The sequence below is a fragment of the Stenella coeruleoalba genome (assembly GCF_951394435.1).
Source record: "Stenella coeruleoalba genome assembly, chromosome: 16".
In the NCBI taxonomy this organism is placed as follows: Eukaryota; Metazoa; Chordata; class Mammalia; order Artiodactyla; family Delphinidae; genus Stenella; species Stenella coeruleoalba.
In genome coordinates, this window is record NC_137162.1 from 6,336,084 (window position 1) to 6,355,791 (window position 19,708).

At 46.6% G+C, this 19,708-nt stretch overlaps 1 protein-coding gene across 1 annotated transcript in view; it reads left to right on the top strand.

The window, feature by feature from the left end:
* The window catches only part of ADAM12 (ADAM metallopeptidase domain 12), a 392,674-nt gene that overhangs the window by 308,516 nt on the left and 64,450 nt on the right, over positions 1 to 19,708 (top strand). Inside the window, exon 12 of the mRNA XM_079899866.1 lies at positions 15,397 to 15,574. Within this exon, the coding sequence (XP_079755992.1) occupies positions 15,397 to 15,574 (178 nt within the window). The remainder of the gene's footprint in view (positions 1 to 15,396; positions 15,575 to 19,708) is intronic.

Sequence of the window (19,708 nt, forward strand, 5' to 3'; positions counted from 1 at the left end):
TCTTGAAAATCAGTGCAGAATACACATAATTAAAACTCACCCCCATTTGAAGTTTGAGGATCTATCTGAGGTCATGAAATACACTTACTATAAAGGGATTTTACGAGCATGGGATTGGAGAAAATTGTTTCCCCATATCAGTTCTTCATTTGAAGGTGATTATTTTTTTTTCTCAAAGAAAAGTTTAAGAAAGTCTTCACTTCCTTCTTCAAGGTGCAGTAGGGAAAACAATGGAAATCTTTATCCAAGGAGTAAAAAATAAATAAATAAACAACAACAAAATGAGTCACTCTAGTAACATTAAAACGCTACAGGGCAGAATCAATGTAACTATCCAGCTAGAGTAACTGAGTTGACCACTTACCGACATGACGATAAGGGGGAAATGAACTGGCAGGAGATATTCCTGACAGCAGTTCAAGAGGACCCCTCGATACAGACCATGTTCTTATTTCCTCTCTGTAGGATTAGATATTGCTCACTGGAAAATGAAGGAGTTTGTCTGCAATTAATGCAGAGTCGGGATAGTAAAAGTCACTGCCCAAGGGCATGGTAGAATGTCCTCTCCTCTTAAGCTGGATGCAAAACAGAGGTCAAGCTACGGAGACTGGTCCACATAGCACTGCTCCCTGAATATCCAGTTTGGGGGAAGTGAACGGAGGCAGACTTGACTTTGACCCTAGAGATTACTGGGGATGTATCTTTCACCAGTCAGCGGTGTGAGCTGGGTGCGGTTATACCCATTTTAAGGCTGAGGAGCAGAAAGTTAAATGAATTGCCTACGTTTTCAAAACTACCCAAGTTGGGCTTCCCTGGTGGCGCAGTGGTTGAGAGTCCGCCTGCTGATGCAGGGGACGCAGGTTCGTGCCCCGGTCCGGGAAGATCCCTATATGCCGCAGAGCGGCTGGGCCCGTGAGCCATGGCCGCTGAGCCTGCGCGTCCGGAGCCTGTGCTCCGCAACGGGAGAGGCCACAACAGTGAGAGGCCTGCGTACTGCAAAAAAAAAAAAACTACCCAAATGGAAGCCCCAAGACGTTAGGCTGAGTCACCAGGAGCCGAACCTCTGACTTTCCACCTTCCTATTACTTACCTCAAATAAAAATGTGCAGCAGCTGTAAACCTCAGGAAGAGGAGAAGGGCATCTATCCTGGGGTATTAGAGAAAGATGTGCTGGCTTCCCACCGCAGGCTCCAAGGGAGCTCCGTGGTCCAGACTGAGGCTGAGATTGGGGCAGCCGCGCCATGCTGCCTCCCGGGGGTCCTCACCATGTGGAGGTCACCTCGGCTGTATGTGCCGTGTTCAGGCTCCAGGCGGGAACTGAAGCCTTCTCAGTACAGAGCTTTGTCCCTGTGTGACTTCTGGGAAGCAGGAAGGCTGGCCCATTTTTAAGCCATTTAGTTCTGCAAATCTCCTTCAACTTAGGTTACAACAGCAGAGAATTATTTCCTGTCATTGCTCGTTAATCCAGCATTTTATTTGTGGTAGAACATGTGTGAAAACATTGCCGCTGAAATTCTGCCAATCCCTCCCCACTTACACACACACACACACACACACACACACACACACACACACGGCTTCCTCCTTTCCCCAGGACTTTTGGCACAGAGGCCACAGAGTGAGGTCAAGGGTAAATTCTGGGCCTGTCTGTGACCAACAGTATTCAGAAGGACCCGCTTTAAGCTCTACTAGGTCAGGAATTTTGTCTGTTTTGTTCATTGCTGAAGCCCCAGCACCTGGAACATATAGTAGATTTCAGTAAATTCTTCTTGACTGAAAGGATGAGTGGATGGATAGATGGATGGATGGGTGGATGGATGGATGGGAGGGTGAGTGGGTGGATGGATGGATGAGTGGGTGGGTGGACGATTGAGTGAGCTGATAGCAGATGGATAAATGGTAGTGGGCGGCTGGATGGATGGACAGATGGAGGGTGATTCCAGCACAATCAGATGTGTGCAGACTGAAGCCACATTTCACCTTTCGTGTAATGGCTACACTTCTAAGGAGAAGATTCGGAGACCGTTGTCTTTTATACTATGGCGTTTGCTGTAGCATGGCCATTTTCGTTTATTTTATATTCCACATCATCTACAATGGAGTTACGGTAACTCACAAGAACAGAAACAATACAATAAAGAGAAAAACGAAAGCAAAATAAAAAAGAATAAGGACTGAGAAACCCCAGGTAAATAGGGGGCTGAGTCCATTGTTTTTTGTTTTTTTTTTAAACTCCATGGAGACCAAGGAGCAATTTACTTTCAAAAGGTGGACTTCTTCTATAAGTGACTTCTCCTGCAAGCCTGGGCTTAATTTAGCTAAAGTAGGAGGTGGGAAGTTAAAAATATAAAAACTAAAAGTAGTTGTAAGAGTAAGACCCTGTAGACCTCACAGATTACTCTCCAGTTTACAAAGAGCTTTCACATCTCCTTTCTCATTTAACTGTCACAGTTCTAAGAGGAAAGGGCAGATACAATCACCTCCATCATACAGATGAGAAAACTGAGGTTCAGAAAGGCCGGAGGCCCCACGGTTGGTCAGGGCCAGACTCAAGATGATCAGCCCACAGCCTCTGGCTCCTGCCTCTGGCCTATCCCCTGGCCCCTGTGAGGAAAGGAACCTTCGGTTCCCAATCCCCTGGGGCAGCGGGAGGGGAACGGGGACATGGGTGCCAGTCTTCACAGCTCTTGAGTTTCAGGCTGACCTGATGGCCAGCCCAGCATCAGGAGCTCAGTGAGGTAAGAACAGGGCCAAAAAAGACTTCAGCCCTCGTTGGGTGGCTTGGAAGTATCTACCATGACCACTTTTCCTATCATGTTTGATTAAAAGTGTTGCAGACTTGCAGAGTCAGCAGATGCAATGGGCATGACCTATACAGGTCTGTCTCCTGGGGCAGGAGGAGAGGGCGGAACTATCTTGCTGTGTAAACTGCCCTCTGTTAACCCCTGAATCTGTTTATGTCTGCCAGAACCTCATCCCCGACCAGCCCCACGCAGAGACAGCGCCTCTTCCTGTGATGAAGCTGAGAAGCCAGTCTGACACTGCCTCTGATGGGCTGGGCTCCTTTAGTGGGGCGCAGGTGCCCTGCCCTGAGTCCCCTGCCTTTAGGGACTGGGCTCGGGAGGAAACAGCCGTCAGAGCACAGAAGCGAAAGATCTTTCTTTTTTTTTTTCTTTTTTTGCTGTACGCGGGCCTCTCACTGTTGCGGCCCCTCCCGCTGTGGAGCACAGGCTCCGGACGCGCAGGCCCAGCGGCCATGGCTCACGGGCCCAGCCGCTCCGCGGCATGTGGGATCCTCCCGGACCGGGGCACGAACCCGCGTCCCCTGCTTCGGTAGGCGGACTCTCAACCACTGCGCCACCAGGGAAGCCCCGAAAGGTCTTTCTGATAACGCCTAGAGGCCGCCTGTGCACCTCTCAACCGACCAGGGCCTCGTTCGTCTCCTTCTTTATTAAAAATTCTGAGAAATTACATTTACACTTTAATTGGTTTCCGGGGAGGAGGAGCTGAGGTCAAAGTTCACGTGTTAAAGACATGAATTATAACGTGCCACAGATGGCTCCATTCTGGGCCCCAGGTGTTTGCTATTAACAATGGAAACGTCCTCTAAGGACGTTTTTGATCATTCGCTCCTGGCCCGGTGGTTTGCCTCGCCGTCTGCGGCCCATCTGGCAGCCCACGGGGTCAAGCGTTTGGTCCTAATGCAGTCACTTTCCATTCCTGTGGGCTCCGCCGGGGTTCCGTTCTGTCGAGTGAACCCGCGTGTTCAGGGTCACGCCGGGCACCCTTGGCCGGGCGGAGTGGGACTCGGTCCACATCCACCTCCCAGCATGACCTGGGAAGTCCTCCGGCAGAGTCCCGTGCTGTCCCGGTGGGCGACGGTTCCCTCTGCCCGCAGCTTGTTGAGACCCGCGTGAGCTCACAACCTCCCTCAGGTGTGTGCGTGGCCGCAGGTGTGCTCCATAAATCCCGCTTTCCGGCCGCCATTTCTCCTGGCCTCAAAGCCGTTCAGGGAGGTGCTCGACCGTGCCCTCCGAGTAGCCGGCAGGACCGTGGGCTCCACTGTTACCTGCACCCGACTCCAGGGAGCCAGAGATTCCTGGACCACTGCCCTCTTCCTGAATACTGATGCTGGCTCCGGGCCATTTGTGCCCTGTCACACTTGAGGCTGCCGGAGGCCTCCTGACTGCCCTTGAGGCAGTGTCGCTGCAGAGGGAAAACGCAGGCCTTCGGATCAGGAGGCTGGGTTTTCAGTCCTGACCCTGGAACCAGAGGACTGTGGCAAGGTGTCTAACTGCTCTGTGCCTCAGTTTCCTCATCTGTAAAATAGGAATGATACAATCTGACTCACCGGGCAGTCGGTGAGCAAGGATGCCCACCAGGCTTCTGGTCCACAGCAGGCCCTTGCTCGAGAATGGTAAGTGCTGTTAATATTTTTACTCATTATCCTGGATGTGCAGGACGAGATGAAGTCAAAATCCCCTGAAACGGGGTGACCTTGGGCTGCACCTCAGTCCTGCCAGGCTGCTGACCACCAGGCCAGTTGCCACGGGTGCAGACACCACTGCCTGCCCCAACAGGACGTGCCTCTGGGTCACTCCTAAATTCTGTGCGTGGTGACTGCAAGCTTTTATTCCAGGGCGTAATTGTGAAAAACCTAACGGTTTTTCTCAAGATGGCCCGAGAACTTTGGGGTTAACACTTGGCCGAGCAAATCCATCCCAACCAAGACTTCTTGCACCCGTTGGTGTCCGTGGGCCCTGCGTTCCCCGAGGAAGAGAAGGTGGGGACAGTGTGAGTCTTGTGCTCCTGGAGGATCTAGGAATGCATAGAACTTGGCCCTGAACTGTGTGTTATTGTTTGCTTTTGGAAAAGCTCTTCAGGCTGATTGCAGATTTAGCGAGGAAGGGTCAGTAGGTCGCGCTGTCAGAGAACGGAGGGCGGGTCTGGTCTGTCTGTGGCCACAGTGCCCTCCGACCCCCCGCCTAGCAGCTTGGCTGTGGAGGAAGGGTTCAGAAGAATACGTGCAGGGTGCTCATGTCACCAGAGCTTTGGGAAAGTCCTTTGGAAAAAGTTCCAACAACTCAGAGCCACCACAGCCAGCGGCGTGGCGGGTAACAGTCATGTAAACAGCGTCTTTGTTTGTTTGTGTTGGTTGGTGGTTTATGCTTCCTAAGCCCATGTTCTGGCTGAGCTAGAGGTGGCTCGGCCCTGCCAGGATGAGCAGAGTCTTCAACACCACGTATGTATTAGAAGGAGGGATCCTATTAACTGCTTGATCATTCCTTTGCCTCCTGAATCGCCCTTCTCTCTAGTTGACTGGTACTTGTGGTCTTACAGTTTAAAGATTGCTACATTTTGGCTACAATTGTAATAAATTCTGCACCGTATTGGAAAATGTTTCTAAGCCCTAGAACGTACAAGGCCCTGGCAAACCGTAATTTGAAAGAGCCAAAACAGCGCCTCTAAATAAGGAAGAGACACACATCTTTTTCAGGCAAGTGTTGGCAGCTGGCATCTTTGAAGTTAACCAGAGACTTTCCCATTTGTGTTTGAAGCTCATTTGTTCTCTCCCTCAGCGGGCAAGGTAGTTATTATTCCCGGCCTGCAGGTGTGAAAACTGAGGCTTGGTTTTAAAACTGAGCTTTAGTTTTAATAGATGGGGTGCTCGTACTTAGTCTTCCAGTTTCGATTCTTCTCCAGCTGCTCTGTGCCATGCGCCCCGATCGACAGTAGCCTCCCAGGCCTGCTGCCTCTGTCACTTCCACTGTCAGGAGAAAATAAAACTCCATCTCAGTCTGCAAGAAGAAATCAGTGGGAGGCGGAATGTCAGCAACATATTTCCCCAAACCAGTTATCCCTTTACCATCTAATCATTTACCAGCTGTAGAAGATGTGAGGTGTTTTTTTGTTTTTTTCAATCGATTTAAGCAGAGAAATCTGGATGGGTTCCCATCCCTGGTTTTCTGCAACGTTGGCTTTTCCTGTCACACGGTTATGTCAGCTCCAAGCTGTTCTCAGCAGCTACCCAGACTGCTCCATCCTTCTTCCTCCGGTCACTTGCCTTTCTTTGCTGCAATCTGCGTGCGGACTGTGGTCCCCCGACCCCCGCCCACCAGAGCTTGGAGCTGAGGAACCTGGATTCTTTGGGACCCAGCACACAGTTCTTAATGAGGCAGGGCGGTCAAAGGAAACATCAAGAACAGTGTGACCTGCAGCCCTGGTGAATCCAGCCTGCTTGCAGCTGCTTCCCCTAGCTGCCTAATTGCCAACAAGAAAAGATAATTCCCGGAGAGCTTTTGCAAGGCAGATGACTCCCGACTTCCACTGTCAAGATTGATAAATGGGCTTAGTATGATTCGCCCCCAAGAATACAGCCGTGAGATGCACAATAGGCTCCTACAAGAAAAGAATTTTCTGACTGCAGATGTGTCAAAGTAAAAGTAACGCCTAATAATGTTTTACTTGGCAACTTGGTGACGGGCTGAAATATTAAGCTGTGACTGCGTTTACGGTGGGAAGCCATAGTGGCATTCCTCTTTTGAAAAGTGGGTTGTGTGTGTGTGTGTGTTTTCCAAAATCACCTGGTGGTTTATTTCATTGGCTTTTTATTTCTAACCTTGCATTCAGCATGGTAAACTTGCCCGCAAGCGTCCTTGGTTGGTAAATATTGGGAAAAAAGGCAGATGTGTCTAACTAAAGAGGTCACATCTGAACAGGAGCCAGGCACTCTGGCGAGGTGTCTGCAAGAAATTCTCTGCCCGTGAGCTGAAAGCAGCACTTTTTTCTGGGTCCTAGGTATAATCACTTTAAAGCATCCTTGTTGCCAAGGGAAAGTGTCATGCAGAGGGGGTTCTTTTCTGAATAATTCTCGAATTTTATTGCTTTGCACCAGCCTGTCGCTGCTATATGTCAATTCACTTAGCTGCTGTCCTGGCATATTTGGGATAATTTATGAAAAGTTAAAAAGCACGTTGTGATGAGTTTGCCAAAAACTGTAGAAGAAACTGAGGCTTTTCTTTTCAAACTACCGACCGTGGGCTACACGGGATCTGCAATGTCATGAGCAACTATATGGCCCCATTCAATGTTCTTTTCATTAACAGTCCAGGGAATAAAGCTATGAAATAAGAAAGGAACAAAATGAGCCAAAGGAAGGCAGAAGTATCGTACTTTGGAGTTTGAAACAAGTGGAAGGACCTTCAGAACAGAAACACCTTTCTGTTCACAGTCAGAACCTTTGCTGGTACCTTAATTAATACAGAGTGTGATGATTAATCAGTTAACCTGCTCTAACACTTAAAGATATTTGAAAAATTCATTTGTGATTTGAATTTGGCTTTGTGAGACAGATTCTCTTAGAATTTCTAGCACATGCCTACAATCAGATGAGGTTTCAAAACGCTGTACCTCGAGTTTTTCTTAGAAAATGGAACCGCAGGGGAAAAGAGAACTATTTCTAGTTTCAGTGCAAGAAAGCTGACCTGTAATGCACCTAGTTTGCATTTCTTATTGTTCACACAAATAGGTGTGGATTTGTCCATATATGATCCTTACAACATTTGAATTTTACACTGAGGTCAGTTGTTCCCAAGCGTTAATTTTGATAATTTGATAAATCACCTGCACCATCAGCTAATGAGTAGATAAACAGATTGTGGTGTAGTCTTACTTACAAGGGAATATTAGTCATTGAAATAAATGAGGTACTGATAGTGCCACAACGTGGATGCACCTTCATGCTGAGTGACAGAAGCCAGACATAAAAGGTCACATATTGGATGATTCCATTTATATGAAATGTCTGGACTAGGCAGATCCAGAGAGACAGAAAACAGATCAGTGGTTGACAGGGACTCTGGGGGAGAGGGGATGAGGAGTGACTGCTTCACAGGGTGCGGTTCGTTTTGGGGGCTCAGGAGAAGGTTCTGGAATTAGTGGTGATGGTTGCATAACACTGTGGATGTACTAAAAGCCGAGGGATTATATACTTTTAAGTGGTGAATTTATGTTATGTGAATTTTACCTCAATTTAAAATGAAATCACCTGGAGAGCTTGTTAAAACAGTTGCTGGACCCCACCCCCGATTTTTTCTCAGGCGGCAGGTCGTTTGCATTTCTGGTAGGTTGCCAGGTGAAGCTGGGACCACACTTTGAGGGGCCCTGATCCAGGCAGGTGGTTTGAGTGATGGAAGGATGCCTTCTTCGTATGTAAATAAGCACATCAAGGCTGTATTGATCACTGTCAATGTTTCAGGAGTTTTACTGCAGGTGATCCAGGGCTGACATGATATCTGTAGTGAAGAACGTAAGTTTTGTAAATAACTGAACTTGGGATCAGATCTAGTCTCTGCCATCCCCTAACTGAGAACTCTTAAACAAGGGCCTTCACCTCATTTGCAAAATGGGAATAACAATACCTATCTCACTGTGTTGTTTTAAAATGTAAATTTAAAGAAGAAAGTATAAAGAAGAAGAAAATATTACTATGAAAAAGTACCCATCGTATCTAGCTTAAAGCAGGCTCTCAAATAGTTATTCCAAAAAAGTATGTATAGTGTATGTCATCAGTTCAATATAATTATGTTTATATATTTTATATAATTTCTATATGAATAAATATGCATGATGCATTTATGTATATGAATGTATTGTATTTCTAATATTTTATTTATAGGGATGGAGAGGCAGTGTGGGGAGTAGGTGTGTCCAATAGTTCCCTTGGCAAAGGTCCAGCAAGGGGAGAGTGGGAAGGGTTGGGGCCATATTTTAATCATCATAGGATCCTCCTCAGAGCTTTAAATATAATAATTACTTCTCCAGTGAGTGAGTAGATGAATGAGGGAGGAGTGAACATACTATCCCAAAAGTTTCATTCTGCTATCATCAAAAGTTCAGAAGCGGGCTTCCCTGGTGGCGCAGTGGTTGGGAGTCCGCCTGCCGATGCAGGGGACGCGGGTTCGTGCCCCGGTCCGGGAAGATCCCACATGCCGCGGAGCGGCTGGGCCCGTGAGCCATGGCCGCTGAGCCTGCGCGTCCGGAGCCTGTGCTCCGCAATGGGAGAGGCCACAACAGTGAGAGGCCCGCGTACCACAAAAAAAAAAAAAAGTTCAGAAGCAGAGTTGGTATCCGGGAAGCAGGGTGATGAGCAAGCATGTCCTTGGAGGCGTTCTCTTGTGTGGGCAAATTGGAGAAATAGTCTGAACAAGCACTGTGCTGATAGATCCTGTCTGTGGAGCCTGACACCGTGCTGGGGAGTGGATTCCATGTCTTGTTCAAGGTCCACTGGCCCATTTTTCATGCAAACCAATGAACTGCTCATTGAGTCCTTAAGCCAACCATTAGTGACATCTCTTGTGCACTAGGTACTGTGCAACCAGTGACCACTTAGACGTATTGTAGAAGGTGTTTAAATATGTGTAAATTAGGATTCTGTTGTAATTACAGGACTCTGATATTTGGTATCATAAAATTCCCTTATCTCTTGAGAGTTGAAATCTTTATTTATTTTTCATTGAAACATAATTGATTTACAATGATAATTTCTGCTGTACAGCAAAGTGATTTAGTTAAACATATTCATACATTCTTTTTTATATTCTTTCCCATTCTGGTTTATCTCAGGATATTGAATATAGTTCCCTGTGCTAATACAGAAGGACCTTGTTGTTTATCCATTCTCTATATAATAGTTTGCATCTGCTAACCCCGAACTCCCACTCCATCCCTCCCCCACCCCCCTTCCCCTTGGCAACTACAAGTCTGTTCTCTGTGAGTCTTTCTGTTTCATAGATTAGTTCATTTGTGTCATATTTTAGATTACACGTATAAGCGATATCCTATGGTATTTGTCTTTCTGACTTACTTCACTTAGTATGGTGATCTCTAGGTGCATTCATGTTCCTGCAGATGGCATTATTTCATTCTTTATTATGGCTGAGTAGTATTCCATTGTGTATACGTACCACATCTTTATCCATTCATCCGTCGGTGGACATTTAGGTTGTTTCCAGGTCCTGGCTGTTGTGAATAGTGCTGCTATGACCATAGGGGTGCAAGTATCTTTTTGGATTACAATTTTGTCTGGATATATGCCTAGGGGTGGGATTGTTTGATCCTATGGCTACTCTGTTTTTAGTTTTTTGAGGAATCTCCATACTGTTCTCCATAGTGACTACACCAGCTTACATTCCCACCAACAGCGTGGGAGGGCTTCCTTTTCTCCACACCCTCTCCAGTATTTGTTATCTGTAGACTTTTTAATGATGGCCATTCTGACCGGCATGAGGTGGCATCTCAGTGTAGTTTTGGTTTGCATGAAATCATTTTAGATCACTGAATTCTGCTTACTGAGGGAGGGCCATCGGTTTAGATATAGATTTTAGTTACTCTCTCCTTCCTTCCTACACACCGATCAACCAAGATGATCCCGGCAGAAGGGAGATGATGGGCAGACCCTTGCTTGTCCATCAAAATTAGTTTGCTTGGGCTTCCCTGGTGGCGCAGTGGTTGAGAATCCGCCTGCCGATGCAGGGGACACGGGTTCGTGCACCGGTCCGGGAAGATCCCACATGCCGCGGAGCGGCTGGGCCCGTGAGCCATGACCGCTGAGCCTGCGCGTTCAGAGCCTGTTGCTCCGCAACGGGAGAGGCCACAACAGTGAGAGGCCGCGTACCGCAAAAAAAAAAAAAAAAAAAAAAAAAAGTGTGGGGGAATAAGAGTTTGAAATTCTTATGAAAAGTATCTTTAGCCATTATCAGAGCTTGGTCCATGCAGGGCAAAGCTCCCCTCCCCCATTTAATGATGCTCCATGGTAGTCTTTTGCCATCAGCCTGACCTCCAAGGGCTTAGGGGTCTTCTCTGGGGAGGGGGTCGCCCCTCTGGGGGTGTGTTACTGACAGAAGAGCCTGCTGCTTTCTGCTGAACAAAGTCCTCGAGGCCAGTCACGCCTGCCCACGCGCCTTTGCACAGGCTCCTCCCTCTGCCTGGAACGTTCTTCCTCCGGATGTTCTTCCACCTCGTTCCCTCACATCCTTCTGGTGAGAGCCCCAAATGCCTTCCCCTCCGGGAAGTCTTCCCTGATCACCCTCCCTAAAAGGTCAGCACCTCGCACATCCTCTCCCCCTGACCTGTCTTACTTTTCTCTTTAATGCTCATTCCTTGCTAATAGGTAATTGATTCCCTTATCTTCTGTGTTATTCGGCTGCCCCACTAGATGGATTTGTGTATGTTTCATTCATTCCATCTCCCCAAAGCCCAGAACAATGCCTGGAACATAGTACGTATTGAATAAATATTTGCAGGATAATTGAATGATGAGTGACAGGTTACTCTGCTTTTCTTCCTCTAAAGCCTGACTTTCTCTAAGTGCCCAAATAGGGCTCAGGAATATTCTATCAGAGGGAAATAGTCACCTGTTCTCCATGATGAGAAATCATGAAAGGATGACTGCAGTAAAGATACTCTGCAGGTACAAAATGCTCCTCGGACACATTGCCGTTTGTCATCAAGAGAGGTCGTGGAGGATGGCAGAGATGTTTCTCCATCCTCACGTAGAGGTGGGAATGTTGACCGGTCCAGCCCACAGAGAGGGCAGGAAGGTGTGGGGAAGGGTCGCTGGCCTCCCCAAGGGGCCTCCCTGGGGTCCCTCTGAGCGAGTCAGAAAGGCCCAGATTGCAGGGAAAGAGGACCTATTCACATGTGCTCTGGGCACAGGAGCTGTGAGCCATGGCCGGCAGCTGCTGGAGGTTTTAATTATACTGACTTTGAAGGCAGGCGTCCTGCTGGTGAAATCGGGTTACAACGTTGCGAGGCCGGGCCCTGTGTTGTGTGTGAGTGACGGTGAGCGAGGATCAGTTTCAGTGTCGGTGAGCTCATCCACACCTCGTCTGGCATCTGAGGAGAACATTGCTGCTTTGTTGTTGCAGCAGAGGCACCTCGAGGAATTCGCGCCTGGACGCTGTTCCTCAGATCAAGGCTGCAAAGCTGTGAATTGGGTGGATGATTCTAAATGAGAGAGAACTTTAAAAGCACCTGGGGTTTGTCCTTCAACAGAATAGGAAAAAACTAAGAGAACTAGAAATGTATTATTACGCAGATAACTCGACTTCTGTCTGACCACATCCAGCACAGACGCGAAAAGAGTCGGTTTTTTGCTAACAGTTGATCTGTTCTCCTCTCCCAAATAATCTGAATTTTAAATCCTGGACTTAAACTGATCTCATTCATCTTGTTTCTATCCTTTTTTTTTTTTTTTTTTTTTTGCGGTACGCGGGCCTCTCACTGTTGTGGCCTCTCCCGTTGCGGAGCACAGGCTCCGGACGCGCAGGCTCAGCGGCCATGGCTCACGGGCCCAGCCGCTCCGCAGCGTGTGGGATCCTCCCGGACCGGGGCACGAACCCATGTCCCCTGAATCGGCAGGCGGACTGTCAACCACTGCGCCACTGGGGAAGCCCATCTATCCCTTTTTTTTTAATGTCAATCCCCCCCAAAACCCAAAATGTATTTGTTGTTTTGAAAGACAGTGAGATGGGAGGGCTCGTCGGAGCTGTTCCTGGAGCTGGTTTCAGCCCTCTAATCCCCGGACGCTCGTGGGCATCTTCTCACTTGGGAAGCAGGGTGATTGATACCCCTCTTTCACCGAGCTTCTGTTAATCTTGCTATAAACTGCTGTTAATCTTGCTTATACACCATTCCCTAGGCTTACAATTTATCCTTGTGTCTTTCCTAATTTAACATTTTCTAGAAATCAGTGCGCTCCCAGAATGAGCTGGTCAGAGCTCATCACAGCACCTGGTTGGGTATCATTGAGTGAGAATGAGGTTTAGTCTCCTGGGTCAGGCCTTGAGATAGAGCCGTCCTGGGAAATGCTTACACTGGAGAAGATTCCATTTCTTCCACTGCAAAGAGAAGTACTGCTCTCAATTCCCTGTGTGATGTACTGTCGTCTTTTCAACACAAAGCTCTTCAAATGGGCAAAATTACACTTTTTCCTGTGGCTCATCATCTGAAGCTATTCAGCATCACTTTTGATACCAGAAACAATCCCTCTGTCTGCCCAGGAAAGTTACAGAGATTTCGAAAGGAACTCTGTTACAGCACTACAGCTGAGTCCTGGTTTATTGTCTTTGTATCCAAGAGCAAGACTTGCATGTACTAATTTACTTGGAGATTAGCATTCTACTTCAGAGTTAATAACCTGAGATTGATAGAAAACACGTGGGGAGATAGCGCAGCGTTACCAGTTTGGCCCTGGAACTCATCATGATCTTGAAGTATCGCCAGACTCCATCATTGAATGGTGGCTAGTCTGCGGTCTTCAGGGAAATCTAGCAGCACGTACTGGTTTGGCCAATTGATTGGGATCCAGTTATAATGTCATCCTGTCTTCATGGGAGAGGGTGCTTGGGCTTGCTGGTCAGCAAGTCCTGCTTCCTCACCAACTAATAAAACCTGGCTTTCTGGTGTGCTTAGCCCTTACTTATGGTAATCACTGCCTAAGACCTGGGAAAGCGCATTCGTAAAAGAGTCAGATGCTTTATATATGTTAGGGACCCCTAGCTGCCATGGGAAACAAACCCCTAATTTCCAGGGGCTTTACCATCATAGAGATGTGTTTCCCTTGCATGTGACGCCATGGAGCTCTGTGCTGTCAGTGAGTCAGGACCAGGTGCTGTGTCTGGCTCGTCCCCCTCCTAGGACGTTGGACTGGTCTGAGCACAGCTGGCAGCAGGGGAGAGGAGGGAACAGCTACTTAACTACCTTCAGCCAGAAGTGACGCATGTCATTTCCCCTCTGCTAATTCCATCACCACGGATTATCACACAGCCCACCCAGGAGCAAGGTGGGTGGTACAGCCCCTCTGGACCATGGAAGGGGGAGCACGAGCTCTGCAGGGAAGTTGGCCAACTTGGCCACATCCCTATGTAGCCCTGGTTTTCGAGGCAAGGGCAGGACCTGCACTTCTGACCACCTCCATTCTCTTAGAGCTGTGCCTGGGGAGACAGTGGTTTGCCCTTTCTAGGCCCAAACCAGTATCAGCCGGCCCTGACCCACCATGGGGATTGTGTCTGTGAAGCTGTGGAGTTGATAAGCTCAGTCATTTGTACCTTCCCCCTCCCTCGGGATAATGATTGCCTTTATTATTTTCTTTTTAACTGAAGTATAGTTGATTTACAATGTTATGTTAGTTTCTAGTGTACAGCACAGTGATTCAGTTACATATACTTTTTCACATTCTTTTCACTTACAGGTTATTACAAGGTATCGAATATAGTTGCCTGTGCTCTACAGTAGGTCCTTGTTGTTTATCTATTTTATATATAGTAATTTGTATCTGCTAATCCCAAACTCCTACTTTATCTCCCCCTGCCTTTCCCCTTTGGTAACCATAAATTTGTTTTCTGTGTCTGAGTCTGTTTCTGTTTTGTAAATAAGTTCATTTGTATCACTTTTTAGATTCCAAGTATAAGTGATATCAGATGATATTTGTCTTTCTGTCTGACTTACTTCACTTAGTGTGATAATCTCTAGGTCCATCCATGTTGCTGCAAATGGCATTATTCTTTTTATGGCCGAGTACTATTCCATTGTATATGTCAATATATATGTACCACATCTTCTTTATCCACTCATCTGTAGATGGACACTTAGGTTGCTTCCATGTCTTGGCTATTGTAAATAGTGCTACTATGAAAATTGGGGTGCACGTATCTTTTTGAATTGGTTTTCATCTTTTCTGGATATATGCCCAGGAATGGGATTGCAGGATCATATGGTAGCTCTATTCTTAGTTTTTTGAGGAATCTCCATACTGTTTTCCATAGTGGCTGTACCAGCTTACATTCCCACCAACAGTGTGGGAGGCTTCCCTTTTCTCCACACCCTCTCCAGCATTTATTATTTGTAGACTTTTTGATGGTGGCCTTTCTGATCAATGAAGTTAGAGCACTCCCTCACACCATACACAAAAATAAACTCAAAATGGCTTAAAGACTTAAATGTACTTTTCTCATCTCTGTACTTTCCAATATGAACATAGTGTTCATATTACAAGCTACAGGTCCTAAGCATTCACTTTCCATTATATCATTTCACACAGAACTACTAATGATGTCTGTAACGAGACAATCTAAAGTTGTTGATTTGAAAACCCTCCAAAGGTCATTTCTTTTTGGATAAAGCACTTCCTCATCAGTGGTGTTGGAACTCTGCAGGATTGGACCTCAGGGCGTAGTCGAAGGTGCCTCATTTTACACCGCTCAAGCCTTTGTTCACTGAAACTAACAGCGGCCACCCAGGCAGATGGTGCCCGTGGGTACCATGCACAGCTGCACGAGAAGGATGCGTGAGGCCTTTCGGTGCCCTGACGACTGACGTCCTGGCTCTTCCCTGCAGGTACCCGTTCCCCATGGTATTCAGCAGCTGCAGCAGGAAGGACCTGGAGGCCAGCCTGGAGAAGGGCATGGGTATGTGCCTCTTTAACCTGCCGGAAGTGACGCAGTCCTTTGGGGGCCAGAAGTGCGGGAATGGATATGTCGAAGAAGGAGAGGAGTGTGACTGTGGCGAACCGGAGGTGAGACAGACGTTTCCAGAATGTTGGTCTCGCGTTCGCGGCTGGGCCAAGAAGCAAGAACTTGAAGGAATTGTGTGGTAGAATGAAAGTGCTAGACATGCAGGATGGAAAACTCCTACATGACCACCTTGAACAAACTTCATAAGCCAGGGTGGCCTTCTTGAATTTTAAGTATTGCATAGAATAAGTTGTATCACTGGTTTAAAAAGATAAAGAATCTTCTCTGTTGAAGGACGCAGCAGCGTAGGCAGGATGAGGACAACGAAAAAGCGTTTAGCTTTGAGTTTGACAGAGAAGAAAGCCTTGGAATGCTGGCTTCAAATGGCTAATAAGTACCAAGTCTTTCTCTCTGTAAGGTGTGCACCCGAGGGGAATTTGAATAAGCAGCGTTCATTTTTAACCAAGAGCTTCTTCCCAAGTTGAAATTCTGCTCCTGCTGCCGCAGCTTCCTCTGTATGGACGACCTGAGGCGCCCAGGCTCCGGCCTGTCTGCTTCTTAGCTTTCAGAAGAAATAAGTGAAAGCGGGGAACATTTTTATCCAGCAAAAGGCGTATTTAACCCTGTTTTCCAGCCAGTGTCAGGACATTTTCTCATTTCTGTAGGGCCCAAGATAAAGTTAACCAGCATCAAAATTCTAACAGCCATTTTTAAATCTCTGAATAATCCTGGGAAGGAAAGAGAAAGACAGGACGCAGTGAGACCACCTGGTGAAAGAAGTACCCCCTCAAAACTTGAAGGAGGTTGATTTAGAATAAACCAAAGCCAGTCATTTGTATAGCAGGCTGTCTCCATGTGGGAGTCCCTCCCTGAGAGCTTGTGCAAGCTGCAGCGGTAGTCAAGTTCAAGATGGGCTTAGCTAAATTCACAAACCGGCTTGATGAGGCCTTAGGAAGAGCATGCCTGGGAGGGGTGCTCTGAAAGGGGGATTCGGGGATGGAAGGGAACTTGTGCTGAGACTCTGGGACATCCCTCAAATTCCTGTGTTCATCAAACAAACAACTGGTTATAGAACCTTCATCCTGTCCAAGTCTCTGAGCTTTCCCACATCAGCAGGAATGATCCTGGTCTCCATCTGACCATTTCTGTAAGAATATTGGGAGTGACCATAAGTTCTAGGGGATGGGGCTTGCAAAGGTGGTTTGATCAAATGTTTTTGTGCCCTTGCTGTGCCCATCCAAGGTCACAGCGCTGTCCACAGCGGCGTTCAGCTTTGCTCACAGTGCGTAGAGAATGGTTACTATGCAGGAACAAAGTCCTAAGTCCTAACAGAGACTCTTTTTCAGATTAGCAGAGGAAAACTTAAAACCATCATGGGATGGGTTATGCAAAGCGGAAATTGCTTGGAGACTTTTTCTAATTGCGTAAAGAAAAAAACAATTAGTTTAAATTACTCCTGTTTCTCAGGAGAGGTCGTGTTGACTTTGAAATGGTTATCTTTTATCTGAACTCCTTGTAATTGTTTGTTAATCTAAATAAATTTGACAGCTCTTCCTGGAGCCATGAACTCTCAGGTTTGGAATGACTCTATTAGCAATCATTTATCCCATTTGCCAGCACTGCCACCAGCATCCCTGCCACCCTCCCCGTCACTACTGTTAACGTGTCCACCACCACCCCACCATCACCACTGCTGTCACCGCCATCACCACCAACCCCACCACTAGCATCACCACCGCCACCATCATGTCAGCAAACGCTCGAGTGCCTGAAATTCTCCAGCCTGATGTCGTGGTCTTCTCTCTTTTACCTCCATCAGGAAGTCACTCAGCTTTCCCAGGGTGTTTACTGTCTCTCCAGGCAGCTCGTTGCAGGACAGCTTTGAAGAACTCAAATTCTTTGCTTACGTAAGAGCCGTGTTCTCCCTCCATGTAATTCCCAACTGTATATTTCTGTGCTTAGGGTCCTTATTTAATAGGAGAAGTTCTTGCTATCTGAAGAGAACTCTCGTTCTCATCATCCGAAGTTCTTTCTTCCAAGAAATCAAAGTCGCAGGCAGGCCTTTTGCCCCAGTTCACAGTTATCTTTCATTTTTCTTTTAAACTTCTTTTTAAAGTTTAAGCTTAGACTGTGTCTGAGGGTATGAAAGCCCATTTCCCAGTTTCCAAGCTGACCAAAACTTTTAGACCTGTGAACCTGGGTTCTTTACCCCCCACTCAGTGCTCAGGCCCTGGAAGTATCCATCATGCCTTTGTTTCATATTGGCCTACGTATCCCCTGGACCATAAAGCCCTCCAGTGTCACCACATCAGTGAGTAAACGGGGTCAGAACAACTGCCCCAGCTCATGACTGGAACCGGTTTCTGTTCCCTTGCTCCCAGAGATAATGGCCACTGTTTTCAAGAAGGTGCATTATTGTCTTAACCCCAGTTCATTGTGATTAAGAATCTCTGTCTACTACCTACAACCCAAGGATGACAATTAGGGCATTTGCTGAGAATTCTCTAATGGCTTCATTCATTACTCTTTCTTCTTTGGAGACTTAGGGTTCGTTGGCTCTGCTGAACTTCTCTATTGAGTACTAAACTAGTAAATGCATCAACAGATGAAGAATTTGTCTCTTCTGATAGAGTTCTGCGGAAGGAATAGATGCTGGGTAGCTAAAAGGCAAATGAATGCTGAAACGTTCTGTCCAGGGCACTGGATTTACATCCACCATGAGGATTTCCTGACGACTTGCTCGTTCTTCCAAGCTAATAGGGTTGGGAAAGCAGCCTTATCTCCTTGTTTAAAGTCAATAGGACGCCAGTAGCTTGCAAATATCTTTTAAACTTAGTTATCTCTCTCACATTATCAATCCCCTTTGAAGTCAAAACCATTCGACTTGGCTGTGTTTCCATTTGAACTGCTGCGTATGTTATTTAGCGATTTGGTGGGGGGGTGGGAGTTAGTTCTTAAAGGATCTTAGGACCCAGTTTTAGGATGGCTGATTTAACTTAGAAGTGCAAGGAAGTCTGTAAGTTGGCTAATGTGTTATTAGAGCCATTTAGACCATGATGTACAGGACAGCACTGCTGTACGTGGGATGGCACTGATCAGGAGTGCCACGGATGGCCTCCGTTTAAAAGCACAAAACAAGTTCCTAAGTGTTTTCGGATTGTAAGTCCATGAGTTAGAAACCTTTCCCGTCCTGAAAGCTATGACTTCTGGTTGGCAGTTTTATCTTACTGTATACATTACACACTCCGGATGTTTATAAAGTCCTTGAGCAAATTTAAAATTTAATAATTTGGGATGTATGTATGATAGGAGCAAACAGTAGAAGGGAGCATCGTTCGTAGAGTTTTACAAACGGTACAGTTCAGATACTGGTGAGCCATAAACCGTCTGGATTATCAACATTTTATTCATTGCGTTTATGATACTAATAAATTCATTCGTGGAAGATGGTTTTGGGGAGTAAACTATTATACTATTAAAATAGTATGTGATGGGCTTCACTCTAGCCATAGCATAGAAATTCTTCAGCACATATCATATTAAATAAAATAAAAGGACATTGGTAAATTCAATCCTGAAGACTCTATTGAGCTCTTCTTTCTAATGATAATCAATTGCTTCTAAAATGTGTAAACTCCAAGTTACTGGAATGTTCTAAAGCACAAGATGTCATAAATATCCTGGATAGATATGTACAGGCCTTTTGTTGAGAGCTGAGCAAAAGGTATCAATCTCTTGTTTCATTTTGTTAGAAAAAATTAGGTGGCTGTGAAGCACAGTGTAACAGAGCAGTTCACTTCCTCTCTAGGGTTCATTTCACAGAGGACAATCCAGCTACTCTTTGATCTGTTTAAATCCTTTGCAGATCAATGGGCACAGCCCACGGATCTCCTTCTCAGCCTCTTGCTCGTTCTGAGGTGCATTTCTGACCTGAGGAGGGTCTCATCAGGTGAGACAGCCCACCTGTGCTGAGCAAGGATCCAGCTACGGCGTCTGGTTGGATTGCAGGGAACTGTGTTTCAAACACAATTGATTGGACTTCATTTCCTGCCAATATGCTCTAGATTAAACTCTGGATCAGTCTCTGAAGGGTAACGTGTGTATGCATCTCTGTAGATTTTTAAATAAGTAAGTTCATAGGACTCCAGTGGTCCTGGTATTATTCACTGCATTAAGGCCAGCAGCCATCAGACAGA